This window comes from Globicephala melas, chromosome 20 (assembly GCF_963455315.2).
Source record: "Globicephala melas chromosome 20, mGloMel1.2, whole genome shotgun sequence".
Taxonomy (NCBI): Eukaryota; Metazoa; Chordata; class Mammalia; order Artiodactyla; family Delphinidae; genus Globicephala; species Globicephala melas.
The window spans coordinates 38,275,393-38,296,498 of record NC_083333.1 but is presented as its reverse complement, the minus strand read 5'-3'; the positions used below and the strand labels follow the sequence as shown (position 1 = coordinate 38,296,498).

At 54.2% G+C, this 21,106-nt stretch overlaps 1 protein-coding gene across 11 annotated transcripts; it reads right to left on the bottom strand.

The window, feature by feature from the left end:
• Positions 1–3,466: 3,466 nt before the first annotated feature.
• On the bottom strand, positions 3,467–20,886 carry DCAKD (dephospho-CoA kinase domain containing). 11 transcript variants are annotated; one of them, XM_070044425.1, is made up of 6 exons: positions 20,767–20,886; positions 14,629–14,798; positions 11,601–11,793; positions 11,033–11,236; positions 7,729–7,816; positions 3,467–4,711 (listed from the first exon to the last, which is right to left on the bottom strand). In XM_070044425.1, exons 3-6 carry the CDS (start codon positions 11,710–11,712, stop codon positions 4,420–4,422), a joined length of 696 nt encoding a protein of 231 aa, XP_069900526.1. In that variant the 5' UTR covers positions 11,713–11,793; positions 14,629–14,798; positions 20,767–20,886; the 3' UTR covers positions 3,467–4,419. The 11 variants fall into 11 exon arrangements, with proteins under 11 accessions (XP_069900526.1, XP_060146135.1, XP_069900527.1 ...); XM_060290152.2 differs by lacking the exon at positions 14,629–14,798 and adding an exon at positions 12,547–12,745 and having other exon boundaries at positions 11,601–11,789; positions 20,767–20,881; XM_070044426.1 differs by lacking the exon at positions 14,629–14,798 and adding an exon at positions 12,610–12,745 and having other exon boundaries at positions 11,601–11,789; positions 20,767–20,881.
• Between the last annotated feature and the right edge of the window lie 220 nt (positions 20,887–21,106).

The window sequence follows — 21,106 nt, the reverse complement described above, 5'->3', positions numbered from 1 at the left end:
CACCAGGGAAGTCACTGTGTGCAGTTAGTCCCTGTGGAAATTCCTGTCTGTCAAGGATCTTTCACTACTTTGGGGGAGAGACTCCAGCACTGGTAAAGGGAGCTAATCATTGGTGCTGGGAAGCAGGGGGACCTCAGGGTCTGTTGGGTGGGGCAGCCTGGAAGTAGTTAAGGCAGTTCTGGTAAAGATATGATGAGGCTTGTGGATGAGGGTGGGGGTGACAAACAGGCATCCAGGTCAGAATGGAAGGTGGGGGTAGATTCAGATGGATGGAAAGTGAGGGAGTGGGGATTGGGATCTTTTCATCTGAGTGAAGGTTTCTTAAGGGCCAGAGCTGGGAAGTAAGGCAGAGGGGCTGGGAAGGTAAGTGAGGAAGCCCTTGTCCCCTCCCACATATCTGTGCCCCACCTTCTGGGGTGGAAGGATGCTACCAGACTTACCCCTTCACCAAGTGAGGCTGCTGCTGGACCACACAGCTGCAGGCTGCAGCCCCTTTCCTCCCCTCCTCCTCTTTAAGCCCCTTCTCCCTGTCCCCCCAGGATTCCCTTGGTCTGCGGCTGGGTGTGGAAGCAGGGTCCTGCCCGTGTGGGCCCCAGCTTCCAGATACTCAGATGGCCCTGCAGGATCCTCTGGACCAGGGAGGCCTGGGTACCAACCCCATTCCCAAACACAGGGCTCTGGGGGAGGTTGGTCTCACCATCCCCCCTTTCCACCCCCTTCTACTCCAAGCAGAGGCCTCACCTCCTGGGCCCTCCTCATCAGCCATCAGTCCCATTCTCTCTCTTTGTGGCTTGGGCCATGTTTGGGGATGAGGAAGAACCCCTGCTGGGCCACCACCAGAAACCTCCCCATCTACCCCTGCTCTCCCACCCCAGGCCCTCCCTGGGGCTGCAGCAGGCCCCACGAAAAGCCAGAGCCCCTTCCCAGCCTGCAAGCTGGGTGCTTGCTCCCTCACATTCCCTCCCTCCCTCCCTCCCTCCCTCCCTCCCTCTCCCTGGGCCCTGAGCTGTGGAGAAGAATGATTTCCTGTAATTGGCCAGCAATCCGGCTGCCCGACTTGTTCTATCGACATGCTGGTTAGCTGGAAATTGTATTGGAATCTGAGCGATGGGGAGGGGAAGGTGGGGAGCAAAGGGAGGAGGCTCTTTGGGCCCCAGCTGGGTGCAGCCTCAGCTCTGCGGGTGGGACAGAGGAGCCACCAGCCACATCTCCCCTTCCCGGGGAAGGAGCAGGAGAGCAGCCCACAGAGCCTCAGCATCTCCTGCACTTTGCTCCTTTTCATCTGCCGTCTCTGGGGTCTCCCCTGGCCACCCCCTGTGGCCCCGAGGCCTCGGGTCATCACTGCCACCCTACTGCCTCTCCTGCTTCTGGGACTGGTTCCTCCTGACCTGGAGTGCCTTTGTGACAGCAGCCCTGGCTGTCCCTCTCCCATCCAATTTCTAGCCATGGTGGCCTGTTATGGAGTGTCCCAAACCTTCCCCTGCCCCTCCCTTCACCCTCCCAAGGACAGAGAGAGACTGAACATCTGAAGAAGAGTTGACAATAACTCCTAGCTAAAGACCAGAGGCGTCATTAATGGGGACAGTGCAGGTAGTGGGAGGGGCATTGTACTGGGAGTCCAGAGCGTGGGATTATGCCTGTTGGTTACTTGGGCCCCCGCGGCTCAACCTCTGAGGCTCCTGCACGCCTTCTCAGAGTTGAGGGACTTCAAGGAGATAGCTGCGGGATGTGCTTTGGAATCTGTAAGGCTCTGCTAAGTACCCTATGGCCAGCCTGGGCCTGGGGATGGGGATGGTTTTAGGGGCCCGCCTGTCCCCTTCATCCCCCCCGCCGCCGGGAGGCTGGTGCGCCTGCAGCCCTCGCTGGCGTCTTTACTGCTCCGCGCCGGGGCGGTGAGGCCCAGAGTGGGTGAACGGAGGGCAGGGCCCGAGCGCGCGGTTGCACGGTGGGAGGCCTGGGGAGCGTGCCGGTCGCCCTCGTACGGGGTGGAATGGGGACACATCCGTCCGCCCGGCGGCGCCAGCAAAGAGGACGCAGAGAGCCGCACGGCTTGTTAATTAGCGCCCGGGCCGGGGCCTAGCGCCCGCGCCTCCGCGGCTGGCGGGGGGATCTGACGCCGCCGCGGCACCGTAGGAGAGGCGGAAACGCCACCGGGAGAAAGTTAGTAACCGCTCGGCGAGCACCTGCCGCCGAGGCCCGACCCCAACCTGGGTGGGTGCTGCCACCTGCCGGCCGGAGGGGAGACCGCCCGGCCGGTCGCGGGGCCGGGGCTCCCGGGGTCCTGGCTCCTGCTGTATCCAAGGGGCTCCCGAGCGACCTAGACATGAAGCGACGCCCCAGGGGAAGTAGGATTCTTGTAAGGCCGTCTTGGGCCACCAAGCCTGGGAAAGGGAGGCCGTGGGGAGGGAGGCAAGAGGAGGTGAGTGGGAGCTGTAGGAGGACCTGGGCAAGGAGAGGACGGGATGGCATTTTCTCCACACCTTAACAGGCTGGCCATCCTCTGACATTCTGGCATCCAACTCAGTAGACTAGGTCCGGGAGGAAAATAACTCTGGAACTCTATAGTTTGCAAAGGGCTTTCGCTGTTCTCTGACATAAGCATCATGAAGTCAAGAGGTCACGTAAGTAGGAGACAAAGCCCAGTGGGCCAGAGCGATGCCAGGTCTGCTGCCCCTTCCAGGCAGGCCCAGGGACAAAGCAGGCAGAGCTCTGAAGCCTGGCTCTGACACGAATAAGATCATCCCTCTGGGCCTGGAATCAGAATAATCCATGCTATGTTACCTCCGGGTGTCACACATCCAGCAGCAGCTGGCATGCCACGCCTTCAGGAAGCACCGTCTTCTCAGTGACCAGGGTCACAGGGCACTGGGAGGAGTCCGTACCTGTCCTCCCTTACCCGCTCTTGCCAGGTCTCAAACCGGAGAAGCGGCTGCCCTCTGCCATTCTCATCCTGCCCTGGCCCTCACCCCACAGCCTGACACCACCTTACCAGCCCTTTGCCCCTCACGGGTTTGCAGTGAGTTAATGAGCTGCTCTGAAGTATGAGCAGCTCTGGGAAAGGGGGCACTGAGTATGGCCACCACAGCAATCGCATTTGTCACACTCATTTCTGGTCTTAATAGGCTGCTGGCTACAGGATCAACACATCAGCAGGTCTGCCGGCTCTGGCAAGGGGAAGCTGATGTCTACATTGGTCTAATTGGGTTGGGGAAGGAAGATGGAGTATGTGGGTGTGAGGCTGCCCCAGCACCTCCACCCACCTCCCACACAGGTACATCTGGACCTGGCTGGAATCCTCCTGGGGCCCCAGAAGAAGTCAGAAGGCAACTGTACCTTCTGGGCCCAGGGAAGTGAGGAGCACAGGTCTTAGTGTGGGAGGAGGCCAAGTCTAACCCCAATGGTACCAGCCAAGTCTGGGAACCTCGGTCAGTCGGTGATGCTGGGGGAACAATGGCAGCACAGGGCATTTCAGATCAACACACTTTATTCAGCACCAATGGCAAGTCAGGCTCTGCACCAGGAACACGGATGAATAAGACACAGTTCCTGCCCTCAAAGGGCTTACAGTCTAGTAGGAGAGACTAACCAGTTTTTGGCTGATTATTATACTGTGGATTCAGGTAAAATGTGGGGCAGGGGGTATCCCAGAGCACCTAACCCAGCCTGGGGCTTCAGATGGTGCCTGAGCTGGAAGGTAGCCAGTTGTAGGGGAAAAAAAAGGTTTTCCAGATTGAGGAGCAGCAAGGTGAAGGCAAAGAGGCCAGAAACAGCCTGGTGCACCGCGTGCAGCCTAGCAAGAGCTCAGGGAGGTAGAGTGGTAGGAGGCGGGGAGCAGGGTGCGGAGAGTGCTAGGGAAATGCCACGGTGGGACAGTGGGTCATCCCAGAAGAGGCCTGGCCTCTGCCTCACTACAGCATCACGACAAGGGGATTGTTACTGCCTCCTGGCCAAGGGCTTCAATCTACAGGGGAATCCTGCTTGAAGGCAGCCCTTGGTCTAAACTGATTTCCCATGGTCCACATAGGGGGTTTTGGCCGTGACGGGGCACGTGCTAGGAAAGGGTTCAAGCCCAGGGACCCTCCCAGCTTTAAACACTGGTGACGGCCACTGAAGGTGCTCCTCACCCCCGCCCACAAGAAAGTTACAAGAGTCTACCACTGTTGCTTCCACAGCCCGTGATGGTCACTGTTCCAGAGGGAGGGGCGCTGGGGGAGGTGGGAAGGAGCATCTGCTGACAGAGGGCTGCTTCTCTGCCTTGGACAGGATGTGCTCCGAGGAAGGGTCGGCCCAGTGCAGGGCTCCAGCCCAGATCCAGAGTGTGTGTGCTGAGGGGTTGGGAGGAAACCGGATGCATTCATTACCTGGTTTCAGCCTCTGAGGAGATGGGAGACCCAGGAATTCCTGCCTTGCAGGGTCCCGCTAGGGGGAAGGCAGGAGGTAGTGGGTGAGCAGGTAGAGGAGACTGGCGATGCCGGCCAGCCCCGTGAGGACCCCGAGCCGCAGTGGCAGGTACTCCAGGGAGCGCTCCAGCTCGGCGTGCAGGAGGACCACCTGGCGTTTGGTGACGCCCCACTCGCCCGAGTTGTCTAGAACGTGGCGGGCCATGCGGGCCTTGTCCTTCAGGGGCAGCTGGGCCTTGATCCGGGCCTCTGCGTCATCACGGTTCAGGTTGTTCCGCTGCATCAGCCGGGCCAGCTGCGTGTCTCGGTCACTAGGGACCGGGCAGAAGGGCTGCTCAGACATCCCAGGTCCCGGCCTCCCTCCCAATGGTGCGTGACGGGGGTGGACAGCCCTGGAAGCTCCTGGGCTCCCCCACCACACCCCACTCTTTGTGAGCACCCTGGTAGCACTGTGGGCTACCTGAGCCCCTCCCCCCACCACACCCCACTCTTTGTGAGCACCCTAGTAGCACTGTGGGCTACCTGAGCCCCTTAGTGTGAATGTGGAGGGAAAAGGGGCAGCTGCTGTTTCCTGCCACCAGGCCCGAGACTCCCAGTTTTAAGATGGGAGGATTTGATCACCTGGAATCGGCTACATCCTGCATCCCTGGATGGATGAACTTTACTGAAAGACCTGTGTCTGCAAACTAAGCACTTCCTTCAGCTCCCCTGGGGGCCTGGCCCTGCGGCATCAAAAACAGCTTCCCGGTCCACCACAAAGAGCCCTCTCCTTGTCTCCCCACACCTAGTCCTGCACATTCAGAGCAAAAGGACTGGGCTGAGACGGTGGCCACTGGGCTTGATGCCACCGATGAAGTGGGATGCACAGAGCCCAAGAGGAGCAAGGACTTGAGAACTGGGTCCCCTTGGTCCTTGGGACAGGACTGAGCACTGCACAGTAAGCCAGGCAACGCCCAGTCTCCCAACGCCACAGGAAATACAAAGGATGCCTCGCGCGCGCTCTGATGTTACCGCCTGGGTCCTTCCTCGGCAAACGCCCTGTCCTGCTTTTGGCTACACAGGAACTGCCCAGCTGTCCTCTGGAATGGGGTCATCTCTGTGAATGCCTAAGCCCTCAATAGGAACAAGGCGGGAAAGGGCTGCAGCAGCTGTTTTCTGCCATCTGGGGTCTCTCTGCTTTGCCACTAGGCCTGAATTTTCCCAGTTATAAGATGGGAGGATTTGATGACTACAGTTTAGTCCCCTCCTACTTGTGGCCTAGACCCAAGGGCTTCCTGGGATGTGAAGACAGACTTTCCAAGGACAGACATAACTGAACACTAGCCAATCCCAACGCCATTCAGAACTGAACGTGGCAGGAAGTCATTTCTGGCTGACTGATCAGGGAAGACCCTGTAGAAGGATGGCATTTGCACTAGCCTTGGAAAGTAGGTAGGACTTCTGATTTCCTTTGTTAGGAGGACAGCATACTGTCAAGGCCATGGGGCCAATCCCTGCCTGGCTAAGAACAAGGACTATAGCCAACCCTAGTCAGGGACACTGCAGATCTGTGGCTGGGAAAGTCTGGGTGAGAGAATGGAGATGGCCTGGGGCCACCAGTGAGCGCACACCCTTCAGACGGTGAGGCCGTGACCGGGGGCCTCCTGGGGTGTGAAGGCAGAACTCTCTGACAGCCCTTCCTGGAGCTCAGGGATAGTCCCAGATGGTTAAAAGACTGACGTTGTTTGTGGTAAGGGAACTTTTGCCCAAACATTTATCCCACAATTGGCAAGCTCCTTGAAAAAGTGAATAATCACATTTTGGTATAATCACACTTTGGTAAACGCCCATATTATTTCAAATGCCAATTAAAGGAGTCCATGAGGGGGTCCTTATTTTTGTAAAGCGTGGATCCCTTTTATGAAAAGCAAATAATCACTCATTCATCTCTTGGGCATCTCTCAAGAGCCATACAACCACATGTGGTAAAAGTGGGGCATGTATGGTACCCGAGACCCTGGGAAAGGCTGCTCTGGCTGGTGAGTGGGGCTGGAGGATCTCCTGGGGAGCAGGCAGAATCTACAAAGCTGCAATTATGTGCCAGGAGCCACAGCTATCTCTGCTCTTAGCAAAAGGAAAGCATAGGATGAGGAAGGTGGCAGGGAAAGCGTGGAGTCACCTGGTGACTGCAGACGCAACCAGCCCGTCTTGTTTACTCACCCACACTCTAGTAAGACTTTTTTTTTTTGAATCCCTTGGTACAAAGTTTCAATTGTATTAAAATTCCAAGGCAAAGAGAACTCTGTCCTCCTGGAGTTGGCTTGGCCTCAGTTGACAGTACTTCACAAACAGAGAACAAAGAACTCAGAGAGGCTGCAGGATTATAGGGCGAGACACGGGCCAGTGGGGGAGCGAAGAGGATGCCTGAGTCCCTGCACCAGGCTCAGCAGATTCAGGCTGCCTTTAAATGCCAACCCACAGCGGGGCGCTGGGGCAGAGGGCAGGGTGATGCTTAGGGCACTGAGCGCTCCAGGCCCCGCCTCCAGTGTGCTCGGAGACTCCCCCACCATTAGTCTCTTGAGAGCAACCCTGTGCCCAAAGTACCTGCAGAGCCAAGTGTCCACCTCTGTGTCTGCTGTACTTATGGGTGGCATCCAGGAAGTTTCTGGAAGGCAGACACACCCTGAAGCCTCATCTGCACTCTCACTCCGCTGGGACTACGACTCATTTTCTCTGACAGCTTGATCCTCCTCTGTTTGCCAAACCTGGATTCTGGTTTGCTTCATGTCCTGGGGGACATGAACAAAGCTCCTTCCTTAGCTGGGTTCTGACAACTCCTTCTCGGCAACTTTCTTTTCATAGATTTTGCCGATGGGTGACCCTGGACAAATTCTGTAACTCCCTGCCTTGAGTTTTCTATAACTCAGAAATATCAACTCCTGTCCTGACTACCTTATGTTGAGAGGTAAACTGAGGGAAGTAATAAATGTTTGGAAAGTTGAGAAGTGCTGCAGGAGGGAAAAGGGAACCAATGAATAAGAACACGGTCACCCAGGGGAGGGCCCGGCATCTGGGCTGAAGTGCCTCCAAGAGCCAGCAGGGGGAGCCCTTCCCAAGCACTAGAGAGACCTGGGGACCATCACTCCCCCACATCTACTCCCAGGCACATCTGGGTCAGGCACAGAGGTCAGTTTCTACAGGCTCTGGGCCCTGCTCCCCCAAACCTCTGGGCCTCCTGGCCACCCTGTGGGGAAAGGCAAAATGCAGGGGGCCATTTTGCAGGTACACGCCTTCCCCCAGGGGTCCTCCTTTCCAGCCTCGGTCAGGCCAGGCCGTGCCACACACTCACCAGTATACCACCACCGTGTGCTTCATGTACTTGAGCAGCTTCTTGGTCTCAAACAGCAGGGGGATATCCAGAATCACGTAGCGGTATCCTGGGGGGAGGCCAGGAAACCCACAAGTTCAATTCTGCAAGCACACACAGGACTATGTGCTCAGTGTGGAAACAGAGTCCAAGCCACCGCCCCCTACCATCAGGAGCTGCCCGGCAGAGGGGGAGACCTTCCGAGGAGAGGCATAACCCGAATGCTAGCCAGTTCCAACGCCATTCAGAACACAAAGCTGCAGAAAGTCATTTTGGGGTGGATGATCCAAGAAGACCTTACAGAAGGGATGGCATCTGTATTGGCCTTGAAAAGCGGGTAGGACTTCTGATACTTGAAACTGAGCAGGTGGAGGTGAGGGTTCCGGGAAGGGGAAGAGCTCTGGCGGAAGTGGAGGCCTCGAGCAGAGTGAGGCGAAGCTGACAAGGTGGTCGGGGCAGTCACAAAGGGCTGAGTTCACTTGATCTTCAACCCAAAGAGTTGTTATTTCTGAACAGGGAGATGACACAGCCAGAGCTGTAGGAGACTGGAGAGAGTTTCCAGGAATAAGTGGGCCTATTCTGCCCTACTTCACCCACTTTTCCTCAAAAAAAGAGAAAAAAAAATGATAGGTTCTCCACCAGGAGCCAGGTCCTGCACGGCGCTCTCTGCCGACTCTCCACGAGAAACTCCCATGGGGTGGTGGCCGCAGCAGCCCCAGAGGGAAAGAGGCTGCTTCTCGGCATCAGAGGCCGCCTCCAGCCAAGGATTACAGGTACGACTCTGGGGGGTGGGAGCGGTTATGACTCATACTACAGAAGTAACTCCCGTGGGGTAAAAGGCACTGACTAGCCCTCCCACTGCAAGCCAAGGCCGGCCAAGTGGGTGCAACCTCACCCACTGTGTGCGGGCATGTCCCTGGGCTACTCGCCCAGGAACACCTGGGGCTCCTATTTCTCTTTAGGCAAGTGACCGCTGTGTAAGTGTGGAAGAGCTGGCAGGGATCCAGGAGCAGTGAGAAGCGGCTGTGTGTGTGTGTGTGTGTGTGTGTGTGTGTGTGTGTGTCATGAGATGGGCTCAGATGACACGCCTTGGTTTGTCGCCACCACTGTCTCCCTTTGGGCCCCTTACCAAACCTCACCTGTGTGAATGAGTGAACAGATGGCCCGCTTCACAGGAAGACGGTAAGGATTACATGAGCAAATGCCTGTAAACCCCTCAGCAGCCCCTCACCCAGACCCTCACTCACTGCTCCACAGATGATGGCTGGCTGTTATTACTACAGCTCCCTGGAGGAAGGAGGCTGGCAGTGCTGGCTCCCCAACTCCTGTCCAGCCCAGAACAGGGGCCGAGACCAGGTCCTCACTGGGCCTCTTACCTCCCTTTTCTGCTCCACTCCCGTCCCTTCCTCTCCCTGCACTGTCCTTTCTCCTCGGCCCCTCTCGGGAGCTCGCGGACAGCTCTATGCTTCGCTGGCAAAGGGCTATTCAGCTGTCACATCCCTCCTGCTTGATAAGCTCTGCAAACCACCCTGACTCTATTAAGACATCCGTCTGCCTACGCGGAGACCTCCCAACAGCTGGTGATCTTATCTGACGTTTGATTATACCAACTCTGACAGTTGTATTTGTTATACTCATCAGGGGAAAACTGGGACTGTGGAAGCCACAGCTGTCGTCCCCATTTTTCACCTTATCGAGCTGAAAAGAGCTTTCTGGCTTTTATTTAAGTGGTGGTGGCTGGGGAGAGGGGAAGTTGGGTGGATGACACAGCGGGAGAACTTTGGAGCGGGTGACATTATCCGATGCTTAATTTCAGAAGGGGAGAGCCACTGCTGCCTCAAAGCCCTGCAGATAGATGTACTCGCGCCTGGCCTGGGAGCGAACGCGAAAGGGCAGGAATGAAAGGCAGAAGGTCTCGCTCCCGGCGGGGGTGGGCAGTGATGGGAGGGGTCTTGGCACAGATACAAGAGGCAGGACAAAGGTAGCAAGAGTCCTGAGACTGCCCTTGAGGGAGGAGGGAGGAGGCCTGTGGCAAGGTACTGAGATGGGGAGCAAAAGCTGGTCCAGCAGGGAGGATGCTGGGAGCCAGCTCCTGCCTGGCCAGAGCTGGGGGGCGGGGAAGGGAGGGTCAACACGAAGGATGTCTGTCAAGTCATCCCTTTCCTTCTGGAGGGAGGTACTGGCCAGAGGGGACAGCAGTGGGGAGAGGGTCCCCACTCTGTACATGAGAACTTGACGCATGGGAGAATTTGGCCATGATCACAGTGCAAAAGCCCGAAGAAAAGCAAGATGCCTCCCCCATACCCTCCAGGAAGCAAAGTCTCAGCCTCGTGACTGACGGCAGACAATCAGCCAGGCCTTCAACCCGGAGCCTGGGCTGGAGGCTCCAGGGCCCAGCGGCTGACAGGCCGCTCTGTAGGGGCCCTGGGCCAGCCTCTCGCCTGATCCTAAACCATTGCTCTCAGCTCTCCCCCTTCTCCTGGGGACTGACCCCATCCTGGACAGTAAAGATCAGGTCACCCCTGCCCAACGCCATCCTGAAGAACCGTGCTTGGACTGTAGCGTACGGCTTGGGAAAGGCTGCCACAGACCCCTGCTTTTCAAACACTCTCCCCTTCCTTCAGTCCTGCCGCATCACTTGGCCATCCCTGAGCACGCCAGGCTAGCTCTCTCCACTGAGGCCCAGCCCCCAAGGATCATCCTCCACTTAGAACCCACCCCCGCCGGCCCTGGCCATCCCGGAGCCTCCCCACCTTACACTCTGCAAACTTACTTTCCCAGGCGGCTCAACCAGCACCAAAGCTGACTGACTACGGTTTACATTGTCGTGGTGTTTGACAGTCACAGCGTAGACTTTTAGTCTCCCTAAGAACTTGCCCGGGTTGGCATTATTAGCCTTACTATGCAGAGGAGGAAACAGGCGTGGGGGCGGGGGTGCACTCCACAGTCACACCGCTGGAAACCGTGAGGGCCAGGACTTAAACTCAGGTCTTATGACTCCATTATTCGCCAGCTACTATGACTCCCACCCTATTAGAAAAATCAGCTTCCTGGGGTTCATGGCTCAAAAGCCTCAAGTGTCTCTTCTCATTAAACTGTCAGCCCCCTTAAGAGCTGAGGGACATCACTTCTCTCTGGGGCTGCACGGAGGACGCCAACGAGCAGAGTGAACTCAACAGCCTGGATGATAACCAGCTCCTCCCCCCGCTCCCACCCCCACCCCGGCCAACCTTTCTGCAGGGGAGAAAGGCCTGGGCCCCACCCCGTCCCAGGCCCCGGGTCTTACCCCGGAGGAAGAACTTGAAGGTCTCCTTCATCATTTCCTTGCATATCTCGGGGTGGGTGATGGAGTTGAGCAGGTGCCGCCGGTCGGGCTGGTTAAAGATCAGGTCCCCCAGGACCTTTCGATCGATGTCGCCATTCTCCAGCAAGACCTCAGTGCCGAAGGCCTCCACGATACGCCGGTGGGCAGGGTACCCTGGCTGGACGACTGTGGCATGAAGAGGAGCCTGGGTCACTCGCTGGAGCCTCCAGCCCAGCCAGGGGACTCTGAGCAACCAGAGGCAAAATGATGGCGGAACCCAGGGGTTCTTCTTTCAGTTGCAGCAAAAACAAGATGAGGGGAGGGAAAGCAGAGAGGAGAGCAGAGTGCACAGAATCCCTGGTGTTGGTCATAGGGTGAGGGGAGCTGGAGGGAAGAGTGGGAGTGGGGCAGTAGGGGGCAGGAGACCAGGGCTGATGGGAAGGCCCCCCCCCTCCTCTGAGGGCTTGAAGAGCCTTATAAAAAGGTGAGGCCTCATGGAAGGAAGGGAGCCCAGGGCATCTGCTGTGTACAACCCGCCCCCCCAACTCACCATGCCGGGCAATGACGTCCACATCAATCACCGCACAACCCAGCTGCTGGAACACCTGGATCACCGAGCTCTTGCCTGAGGCAATGCCCCCTGTCAGGCCCACCAGGAACATCTTCCTAGGAAAGAGGGAGGTCACCGGAGGCCAAGCTCCCCGGTTGAGATGGTCCCGCACAGGAAAGCTGGAAGGACCTGCCTGTGGCACAGAGCAGGCCTAGTCAGTGTGGAGCCAAATGGCTGGGGGACAGCAAGGCAAAGGCGGGGGAGCAAGACACAGCTGGCCAGGCAGAGCCTCCCCTGAGCTCGGGAGGCTCAGGGTCCACCCGAGACAGAAAACTCTTTCAGGAGAGGCCTCCAGTGTTCTTTTAAAGACACTCATGAAGAAGGCAAACTAACACTATAAATTTAGCAATCAAAACGCTGAGCAGGCAGAGCAAGGTCGGGTGCTATTAAGCAAAGAGAGCTTTCTGGAGGCTGCCGTACCCCACTGCAGGCAAGCTCCCATAGGAAAGGGACACCTGTCCCTCTGGGGTGAACCCAAGGCGCTCTCCAGATGGCCCCAGCCTCCGCTTTCTAGTCTGGGACACTGAGGCTCACGGGGAGGAAATGGCCTGCCTGCCACACCCTAGCACCGGCACCGGGAGGCCTGGTGACTGGTGTACACTGAGAGTAATAATCCCTCCTTCTCATCTAAGAAGCAGCCCAGGTGGGGAGCTCAGCGAGAGGCAGTGGCTGAGTGGCCACTAAGCCTGAGGTTTAGAGAAGTGTGGATCATGCCAAGAAGGAACGAGGGAAGGAAAACAGGCTTGGTGGGGAGGTAGCCTTCAGCCTGGCGTGGTGATCTGCGGTTCTCAGACTGAGCAGTTGCAGTACAGCACAGAGGCTAGGAGCACAGACCCTTCAAATCCAGTTGCTCCACCTGCATGCTGTGCAACCCGGGGCAAGTCACTTGCCTCTCTCAACCTCAGTTTTCTTCATCCATAAAATGGGGGTAAAATGCAGATGACAGAACCTGCCTCCTAAGGCTGTTGTGCAGACTGACCGAGAAAACACATCTACAGCCCTTGGTGCACTGCCACTGACGTGGTAAATGCCCTGGAAAGGAGGTGAGGGTGCTGGTGCAGGACGGATGCTCTGAGTCAGTCATACTGCAAGGCATGGAAAGAAAAAAAAGACTTTCATGAAGTCAGGTCCCCATTCCTGCAGCCTCAGACGATCTCACAGTAGATTTTAAGCCGTGTTGCATTTTCAGTAAACATGGTTACCATGTCCTGGACTCTGTTCCCAAACTGGGAGAAATTAAATCAAAGGCCACGTCTCTCCCATCCTTCCTTCAGCATCAAAGGAAGGATGTCCAGGACCCTGAAACCTGTCCTAGGACTTTTTTTTTTTTGGTTAAACAGCAGATTTACTGTCCTAATTACAGTTTGCTTGAGCTTATACTGAAATGAGTCTGCTTCCCCTGAGGACACACTAAACGACAGGGGGAGGCAGCCGCTCGGGTGTGGGCTGAGTGGGTGGGTGGCTTGGGGCAGCAGGGGACCAACCTAGATGTTTAAATCTGCCCGCGCTCATTCTCACCCAGGGAAGCCAGCGAGGAGAGAGGAAAATATCCACCAGAATCATCATCCACGTGGAGAGATCTAACTAAATTATTAAACCGTTTACAAGGCATTTCTCTACAATCTCTCTGAGACTGGAGTTGCCCCCAGGTAGGTCTCCCTCCAGCTTACAAAAGAGGAATTAAGGACAGGGTTCACTTGCGGGGGAAAAAAAAAATTCATCCACTCAGCTGAAGCTTTTTAAAATTTTTTTAATTAAAAAATTAAAAAAATTTTTTTTGGCTGGGCCGCACGACTTGTGGGATCTTAGTTCCCTGACCAGGGATTGAACCTAGGCCCTCAGCAGTGAGATCGTGGAGTCTTATCCACTGGACCACCAGGGAATTCCTTATTTATTTATTTTTGGTGAAGTTTTGAAATGGGATATTTAGCACCAGCGTTTTAAATCCAAACTCTGTCCTGTTGTCCCTAAAGCACGGGGTCCTCTTCTGCGGAAGACCCATCTTGAAAACAGGCCGCAGCTGAGGGAAGCGGCAAGGGCTGGTTCTCCACAAGGCCCTGACCCCTCATCGATGAAAGCAAGCCACTGTCACCTGGTCACCCAGGTTTGCCGAGTTGGGTAAGGGGGCCTGTAAGACCATGTGGCCGAACAGACCTCACCTCCTTCCTGTACACAGGACCAGGATCCGCCTCGAGACCTACTGAGTCAGATCTTGGTGTTGGGGGCTGGAGGTACCCAGGCAGTTCTGCTGTGCAACAGGGCTTGGGATGGACTCTTTGTTTACGATGGTAAAGACTGAGGACCAGAGAAGAAGGGACTTGCCCAGGACCACAACTAAAAGCAGAGCCTGGATGGAATTCAGGGCTCCTAACTCCAAGTCTAGACCCCTGCCTTAATGTACCCCGGGAATGGAAACTTAATTTACATTTAGATTAAGACAAAATAAGGATGGCACATCCGTCTGTAGGCAAATCAATTTGGGGCCAAAGAAAAATTATTTCTTGATGATCACACTGGTGTTTTCCCTCTGCAGAATAGGGGGCCGGATCTTATGGACAACCACCAGGGCACAGAGATAAATTCCAGGCTCAATTCTGCCCCAGCCTCCTTGGGTAACCCAGTGAAGAGCTTCCCTTCTTGGGGCCCTGGATGACCATCTGTAGAAACAGACGAACAGCTGCTTGGCCTCTGCCAGGAAGGCCGAGGGGATGGAGGAGCACATGCCCAGGGAAGCTGTGGGCCCCTGGCTTAAAGGGGCTGGACAAATAACAGCTGTTCCCATTTGACAAGCCCCTCCATAGCTCACTCCTTCATGAACCGCTGAACGAGTTCCTCTGGGCTTTGCAGCAACCAAAGGAAAACACAGGTCTTGCCCCACAGGAAAATTCTGAGAGACAGACAGTAACAAATGGAACCAACCAATAACAGAGCACTGACAGGTGAGCGAGAGCGATCACGTGGTACTCACCCTGGGCCTGGGGAGGGTGGGGGATGGGTCTGCCCAAGAGGCGCACTGACCGAGAGCCCACTGTCCCCTTAAGGCTCAGCAAGGAGGTAACGAAGGTTTAGGTTCCCAGCTGCCTCAAAGTCAGGCACCCAGATCCACGCAGACCTGTCCCGTAGCTCCTCTGCAGGCACCTACCAGAAGAGTGACCACCTTTGATATCCTCTTCTTGATCTGGCTCAAAAACCATCAAAAAGCTCACGATAAGTGTGGCGGTGCTGAGTGGGGGAGGGCATCAAGAGTGACGGGGGTCATTGTTTTAAACGAGGGACCAAAGCAGTCACTCTGAGTGAGGACCTGAAAGCAGCGAGGAAGCAGGCCACCTCTCTCGGTGCAGCCTCGTCCACCCCCCAAACCCAAATCAGGCCTCTGACATCTCTCACCACTTCATTTCCTCTCCTTCCCTTGTGCCCACTGTGCTTTGTACTTTTGTGTGACTATGTGTTAGATAAAATAAGCTCCACAAGGTCACAAGCTGTGTCCAGTTTGGACCCTTCTGTCTCTAGCATCTAGCCCGGTGTCTAGTGACTGTCAGTCGCTCACCAGGTGAGTGATATTGGTCACGTTATTTAAGCTTTCTTTGACTTAGTTTCTTCACCTGTAAAATGGAGCTAAGGACACCTACTCTGGGTTGCCATGAAGAGTAAATGTGTTAATACGTGCAAAGCACTTAGAACAGTACTTAGCACACAAGGAACCCTCAACCAATGTTCCCTTCTTGTTCTGACAGTGTTTGATAACTATGCGTAGAATGAATGACTGAATGACTCCAGAAGCAGGAAAGGGAATGGGAAATACTTGGGGGTCACATTCTCCCCTCAGTGGCAAAGGGGAGGCTCCCAGCCTGCTCCTCTTTCCATAAGAACATGCTGCTCACTGCCAGTAAATCCCTCCAGGAGAAAAGTGCAAACAAACAAAACACCCAATGGCTTCAAGCAGAATAAGGAACTGAGGGACTTCCCTGGTGCTCCAGTGATTAAGAATCTGCCTTCCAGTGCAGGGGATGTGGGTTCGATCCCTGGTCAGGGAACTAAGATCCCACATGGCACGCCACAACTAGAGAGAAGCCTGCGTGCTGCAACTAAGACCCGATGCAGCCAAAAATAAATAAATAAATAAATAAATAATGTGGGTTTTTTAACAAAAAAGAATAAGGAACTGATATGTGAATGGACACACTTTCTTTCCTCCCTCGGGAGAGCTCGGGACTTGGGTTGGAGGCGAGTTCCCTTGTTTTGCATCTCCCAGTCAACAGCCCCACACCGGCCTGCCCAGCCAGGGCCCGCTCCCTCATGAACTTCCAGCCTCTTTCCTCCTCCTTCTGCAGCCTCTCAGGATTTCACCCTGGGCATGTCTGACCAGCCACACGCTTCTCCTCTGAATTGCTTTCCAAAGGGGATGTATCCACGTTGCTCCAATGATCAATATAATCATTCATGAAAACGAGTTGTTCCCTGCCTTGGGACCCAATTATTTTCTTGTGGAAGCAGTGGTTGCAAAAATATATTGTTTTCCAATTAACTGATAAGTGCTATTTTTATCTACAGTTTCCTGGCTCCTGATCTTTCATTATTGGTGAGAGGCTGCTGTTCAAACCTGGGTCCAAGTTCTCTTCTCTTCGTCTGCTGGGCCTATTAAGTCACCACCTCCTTCTCCAGGCTGCCAATGACCTGGAGGGAGGCCCCAGAGCAGGTGCTGGCGGTCAGCCTCCCTCTCCCTCGGCCCTCACCAACACCAAGGGAAGGGAGGGAGGGAGGGAGGGAGGGAGCAGGTCTTTCTTCTACAGCCCTCTCCAGGCACACACCATCACTCCAGGGAGCTTTCATGGGTGGACAGGGAGGTCGTTTGGACTGGACTACAACACTGGTGTTGATGCAGAAAAAAGGATCACGGGGAATGCCAAATCTCAGGGTCTGTGAACGCAGCCACGTGGCCTAGGGCAATTTACTTCAGAGCTGTGGGCTTCTATTTCCTTGCATATAAAACGGGATTAATAATGACTACTCACGGGGGTTTCGTCAGGACTGAATGAGGTACCATATGCCCCCATCACCTCATCTTCCCCAACTCAACGTGTGACACGTCGGTGACTGCTGTCTACTCCCTTTCCCTGAAGGGCACCTCCGTCCTTTCAGCTGCTCAGGCCAAAACCCTCGGCACCCTCCTGGCTCCTCTCTCACAATCTTCATCCAACTTACCCGCGCCCCCTGCCAGCTCTACCTTCCAGCTTCACCACCTAGACAGACACGCCCGCCACCCCCCCACAGCCCCGCCAACCCCACCCACCGTCTTGCTCCTGGATTACTGCAGCAGCCTCCCAGTGATCTGCTGCCACCTTTGCTCCCCGACAGTCTGTTCGTCATAACAGCAGCTAGTGTGGTTGGATAGTGTCATCCCTCTGCCAAAACCCTCCAAGGTCCCCGTCTCACTTCAAGCCCAGTCCTTAGAGTCCCGTAGGGGCCTCCTGACAGACACAGCTCCATTCTCTCCAGGCACCCACCACTCCCCCCCTTGAATGAGACCCTCCAGCCACCCTGACTGCCTTGCTGCTCCTTGACCGTGCTGAGCACTCCCACCTCGGGCCTGTGGACACGCTGTTCCCTCCACACACAAGGTCCTTTCCCCCAAGGGTCTCACGGCTCACCCCCTTCCCCGCTCAGTTGTCACCCTATCAGAGACTGCCCTGAACATGTAAAATAGCACCGTTTCCCTCGTGTTTCACTTTTCTTCACTGCACTTATCACCCCTCAAATATTATGTCTATGTGATTATTTATTGTAATCTTCCTCTCTCCCTAGAATCTGAGCACTATTGAATTCAAGGTGCTTAAAACAGGGCCCGACGAGCAGCAGGGCCTCAGACAATATCGGCTGAATACTGTACCTAAAGCTCACAGCAAAATGTCCAGCTCTTGGGTCAGCAGGAACTCAACAGTAACTATTTTAAAATAAGAACATGTCTGTTCCAGAAAACGTACTGTGACCATCACAAAACCTCTTCCACATCACTTCCCACCCCCACATTCCTGGGCTGAGATATCTTGGGCTCACAAATGAGGAAACCGAGGCAAGGAGTGCCTAGGAAGCTGAGTGTCCCAGCAGGCAGGGACTGGAGTGTAAGAGCTGCCATCCACCGTCTGAGCTGCTCCCTGTGTGCCTGGACGTCGTGGATCCCATCTGATCAGCACCATGACCCAAAGAAGTCAGTTCTTACTTATTCCCATTCTAAAGGTGAGGAAATGGAAGGTAAAAGAAGTTAGGTATTTGCCCACCGTAGTTCCAAGTGGTCTTCGTACTGGAGGAGGCACGAAGATTTTCCAAGGGACACAAAAACATGGTTTAAGAGGAATAAATTTCAACTCAGTTTGCCAAGTGTCTCCCTATGAGAACAGATCACACTTGGAACATGCTGCGGGCTATCTTTTCCCAGGTTCCCAGAAAGGTGTAACTACCCACCCATGCCAAATTTTACTAAGGTGCATTGTTCCACGGTGCAAAATACCCCTGGCACCCCAAAGGGGTAATTCAAAATATAAGTATTCATGCCAAGAATGTGATTGTTTATAGTGACCACGTAACAAATTCTCCTGCTGAGTCCGGTGCTTTCTAAACCTTTGCCTTCAGTAAAGTTAAAGGAGGACCTAAAAGAACTGTCAGCTGACAAGTCATTAGTAATTGACATCACGGTGATTTTTTGGCCCATAACTCAAAAGATGTTCAAAGAGTTGAGTATTACTGCCACAACGAAATGTCTTCAACTCCTCTGTATTTATTTACAAGAACCAACTTTTTCAATGCTTACGGGCATGAGAGAAAAAAAAGCTCTGCTCTTTCTAGCAAATATACATGGATACGTATATGAATTTTTTAAAAAGTTCCATTTGGCTTATTAAGAGAAGCATTTTAAATAAAACTTATGTTTAACAATGATCAAAACTAGTTGTTGTGGTCAATTGGGTATTTTACAATTTTTGAACTCAATCCAAAAGAAAATGTTTAATATTATGACAATACAATTTTCAAGTGTTTTAATTTTTGTACGTATTTTTGTTGCAGAGAAGTAGGACAACAAACCAAAGACTTCGAGCATAAAATCGATTTTACTAGAAAAAAATTCTGTGGAGGAAATATAGTGGAAATACGAGTTCAAGGAGGAAAAAGGAACAATGTAAAATTTCAACCGTTAAATAAAAATTGGTGGAATTCCCTGGTGGCGCAGTGGTTAAGAATCTGCCTGACAATGCAAGGGACACAGGTTCAAGCCCTGGCCCAGGAAGATCCCACATGCCGCGGAGCAACTAAGCCCCGTGTGCCACAACTACTGAGCCTGCTCTCTAGAGCCTGCGAGCCACAACTACTGAGCCTACGTGCCACAACTACTGAAGCCTGCGCGCCTAGAGCCCGTGCTCCGCAACAAGAGAAGCCATGACAATGAGAAGCCCACGAACCGCAACGAAGAGTAGCCCCGGCTCACGACAACTAGAGAAAGCCCGCGCACAGCAACAAAGACCTAACACAGCCAAAAATAAATAAATAAATTAATTAAAAAAAAAAAAAGAATCCACCTACCCATGCAGGGGACACGGGTTCAAGCCCTGGTCCCTGGTCCGGGAAGATCCCACATGCCGCGGAGCAAGCTCGTGCGCCACAACTACTGAGCCCAAGCGCCACAACTACTGAGGCTGAGCTCTAGAGCCCATGAGCCACAACTACTGAAGTGCGCGCACCACGATAAGAAGCCCGCGCACTGCAATGAAAAGTACCCCCCCTCTCGCCACAACTAGAGAAAGCCCCCCGCGCAGCAACGAAGAGCCAACGCAGCCAAAAGTAAATAAATAAATAAGTAAATTTATATATTAAAAAAACCCTATATATAAAAAAAAACTGGTTCATGTATTCTTTTCAAAGGATGAGGGAAATCAAATCACTGCAGATTTAAGTGCCTAATGTAACAGTTTTATTTTTTAAATGTCCATATTTACAATTAACCAAAAATCATATCCTTTGAAACTTTCAGAGAAAAATTTTTGCAATCTAAAAATGGGAGAGTGGGTAGTTTTCAAAACAAAGCTAAGCTCACTGCTACTGCTGGCCTGCCTTCAGCCCTAAAGGCACAGGTACTAAGTGAGGTTCTGAACCCTTTAACCAGATTACCCAGGAGGACACATTCAGACCTTGCTCGAAAGACAGAAGAGGATCTGGTGGGAATTTAGGGCTCGAAGGAAGAACCACCCCAACTGGCCTGTCCACTTTCTATCATCAGCCAGATCTCTAGCATTTCATCGTGTCCCCAGGCCTGTCTGCACCCTGCCAAATCCATCTGATTCATTTAGGCAAAATCTGCACAGCTGGCCCCCAAAGAAACCATATGCAAAGGCTTCCACTTCCTCAACTTTAAAACTAGGACTTAACGTCAAAGTTCATTCGGGTGACAATTTCTGCATAACTGTGAGAGAAACATCTTTGAAAACTTCGTAAACAAACTCAGCTCCAGAGGCGCCAAAGCCTCCGTTTGCGAAGCTGGGAGGCGGAGAAAAGCAGGGGGTCAGGCTGCCCTCTTCATCAATGCATAAGTGGGAACTCCATGCCTCCAATTTTTCACATGAGCAGAGTCGGAAAGGTACCCAAGATCACACAACTATAAGTGGCAGACGCTGGCTTCAAAAATCAAAGTTATATCTGACCACAAAGGTCTGAAGTGCAGTAGCTTTGGACTGAACCAGAGTTTGAATTCAATTTCCACCGCCTTCTAGCTGTAAACCTTTCTTGGTTTCCACAGCTGTAAAACAGGGAAAACATCACCTTACTTAGTAGGGCTGCTGTCAAGGCAATGAGCCATGGAGGTAAAATAGTATGTGCTCAATAAACTGTAACCAAGGCTTGAAAGAAAGGCGCGTACTCTACGCTACACCACGCAGCACAACTGGTGCGCCCAGAGCCCGGCACCAGGACACAATACCTCCGGGGTGGACCCAGCTCTCCGGGGTGGCCTGATCGCCCAAGAGAGCAATGCAACCCCGGGAGCCGCCGCCGGGAGCCGCCGCCCGGCCCGCCCCTCCCCGGGCCCGGCAGCTCCCACTTGCCCGTGCGGCGCTCTACGTACCCGGGGCCTCTGACCCGGCCTCGGAAGCCGCGTTTCGCCCAGTCCCACAGACGTTCACTGGGTGGCTCCCGGAGGGCAGACGAGGCCTCAGGAGCGCGCGCACGCGGACCGGACGTCCGGCCAGCGGAAGGGGGCGGGACCGGGGAGGCGGGGCGGGACCGGGGACAGGAGAATCGGGAAAACGCGCAGCCCTAGAGCGCTGGGCCGCTGGGGACAGCAGGGTTACTCCTCTCTCCGAGCCAAAGCCTTTCCAAGCTGGGGGAGAAAATCCGGAGAGTCCTAGCTTCGAATTCAGGACTGGCCATCACTAGCTGTGCAGCCTCTAAGCACATTGTACCTG

Bases quoted from the DNA above. Each gene is read 5' to 3' on its own strand.
- DCAKD (XM_060290146.2), bottom strand. From the start codon at position 11,624: ATGTGGACGTCATTGCCCGGCATG. The intron at 7,817-11,032 runs GTAAGACCCGGG...GCCTCCCCCCAG, and splicing joins CTTCAAGTTCTTCCTCCGGG to GATACCGCTACGTGATTCTG. The intron at 4,712-7,728 runs GTGAGTGTGTGG...CCCGGTCCCTAG, and splicing joins CACACGGTGGTGGTATACTG to TGACCGAGACACGCAGCTGG.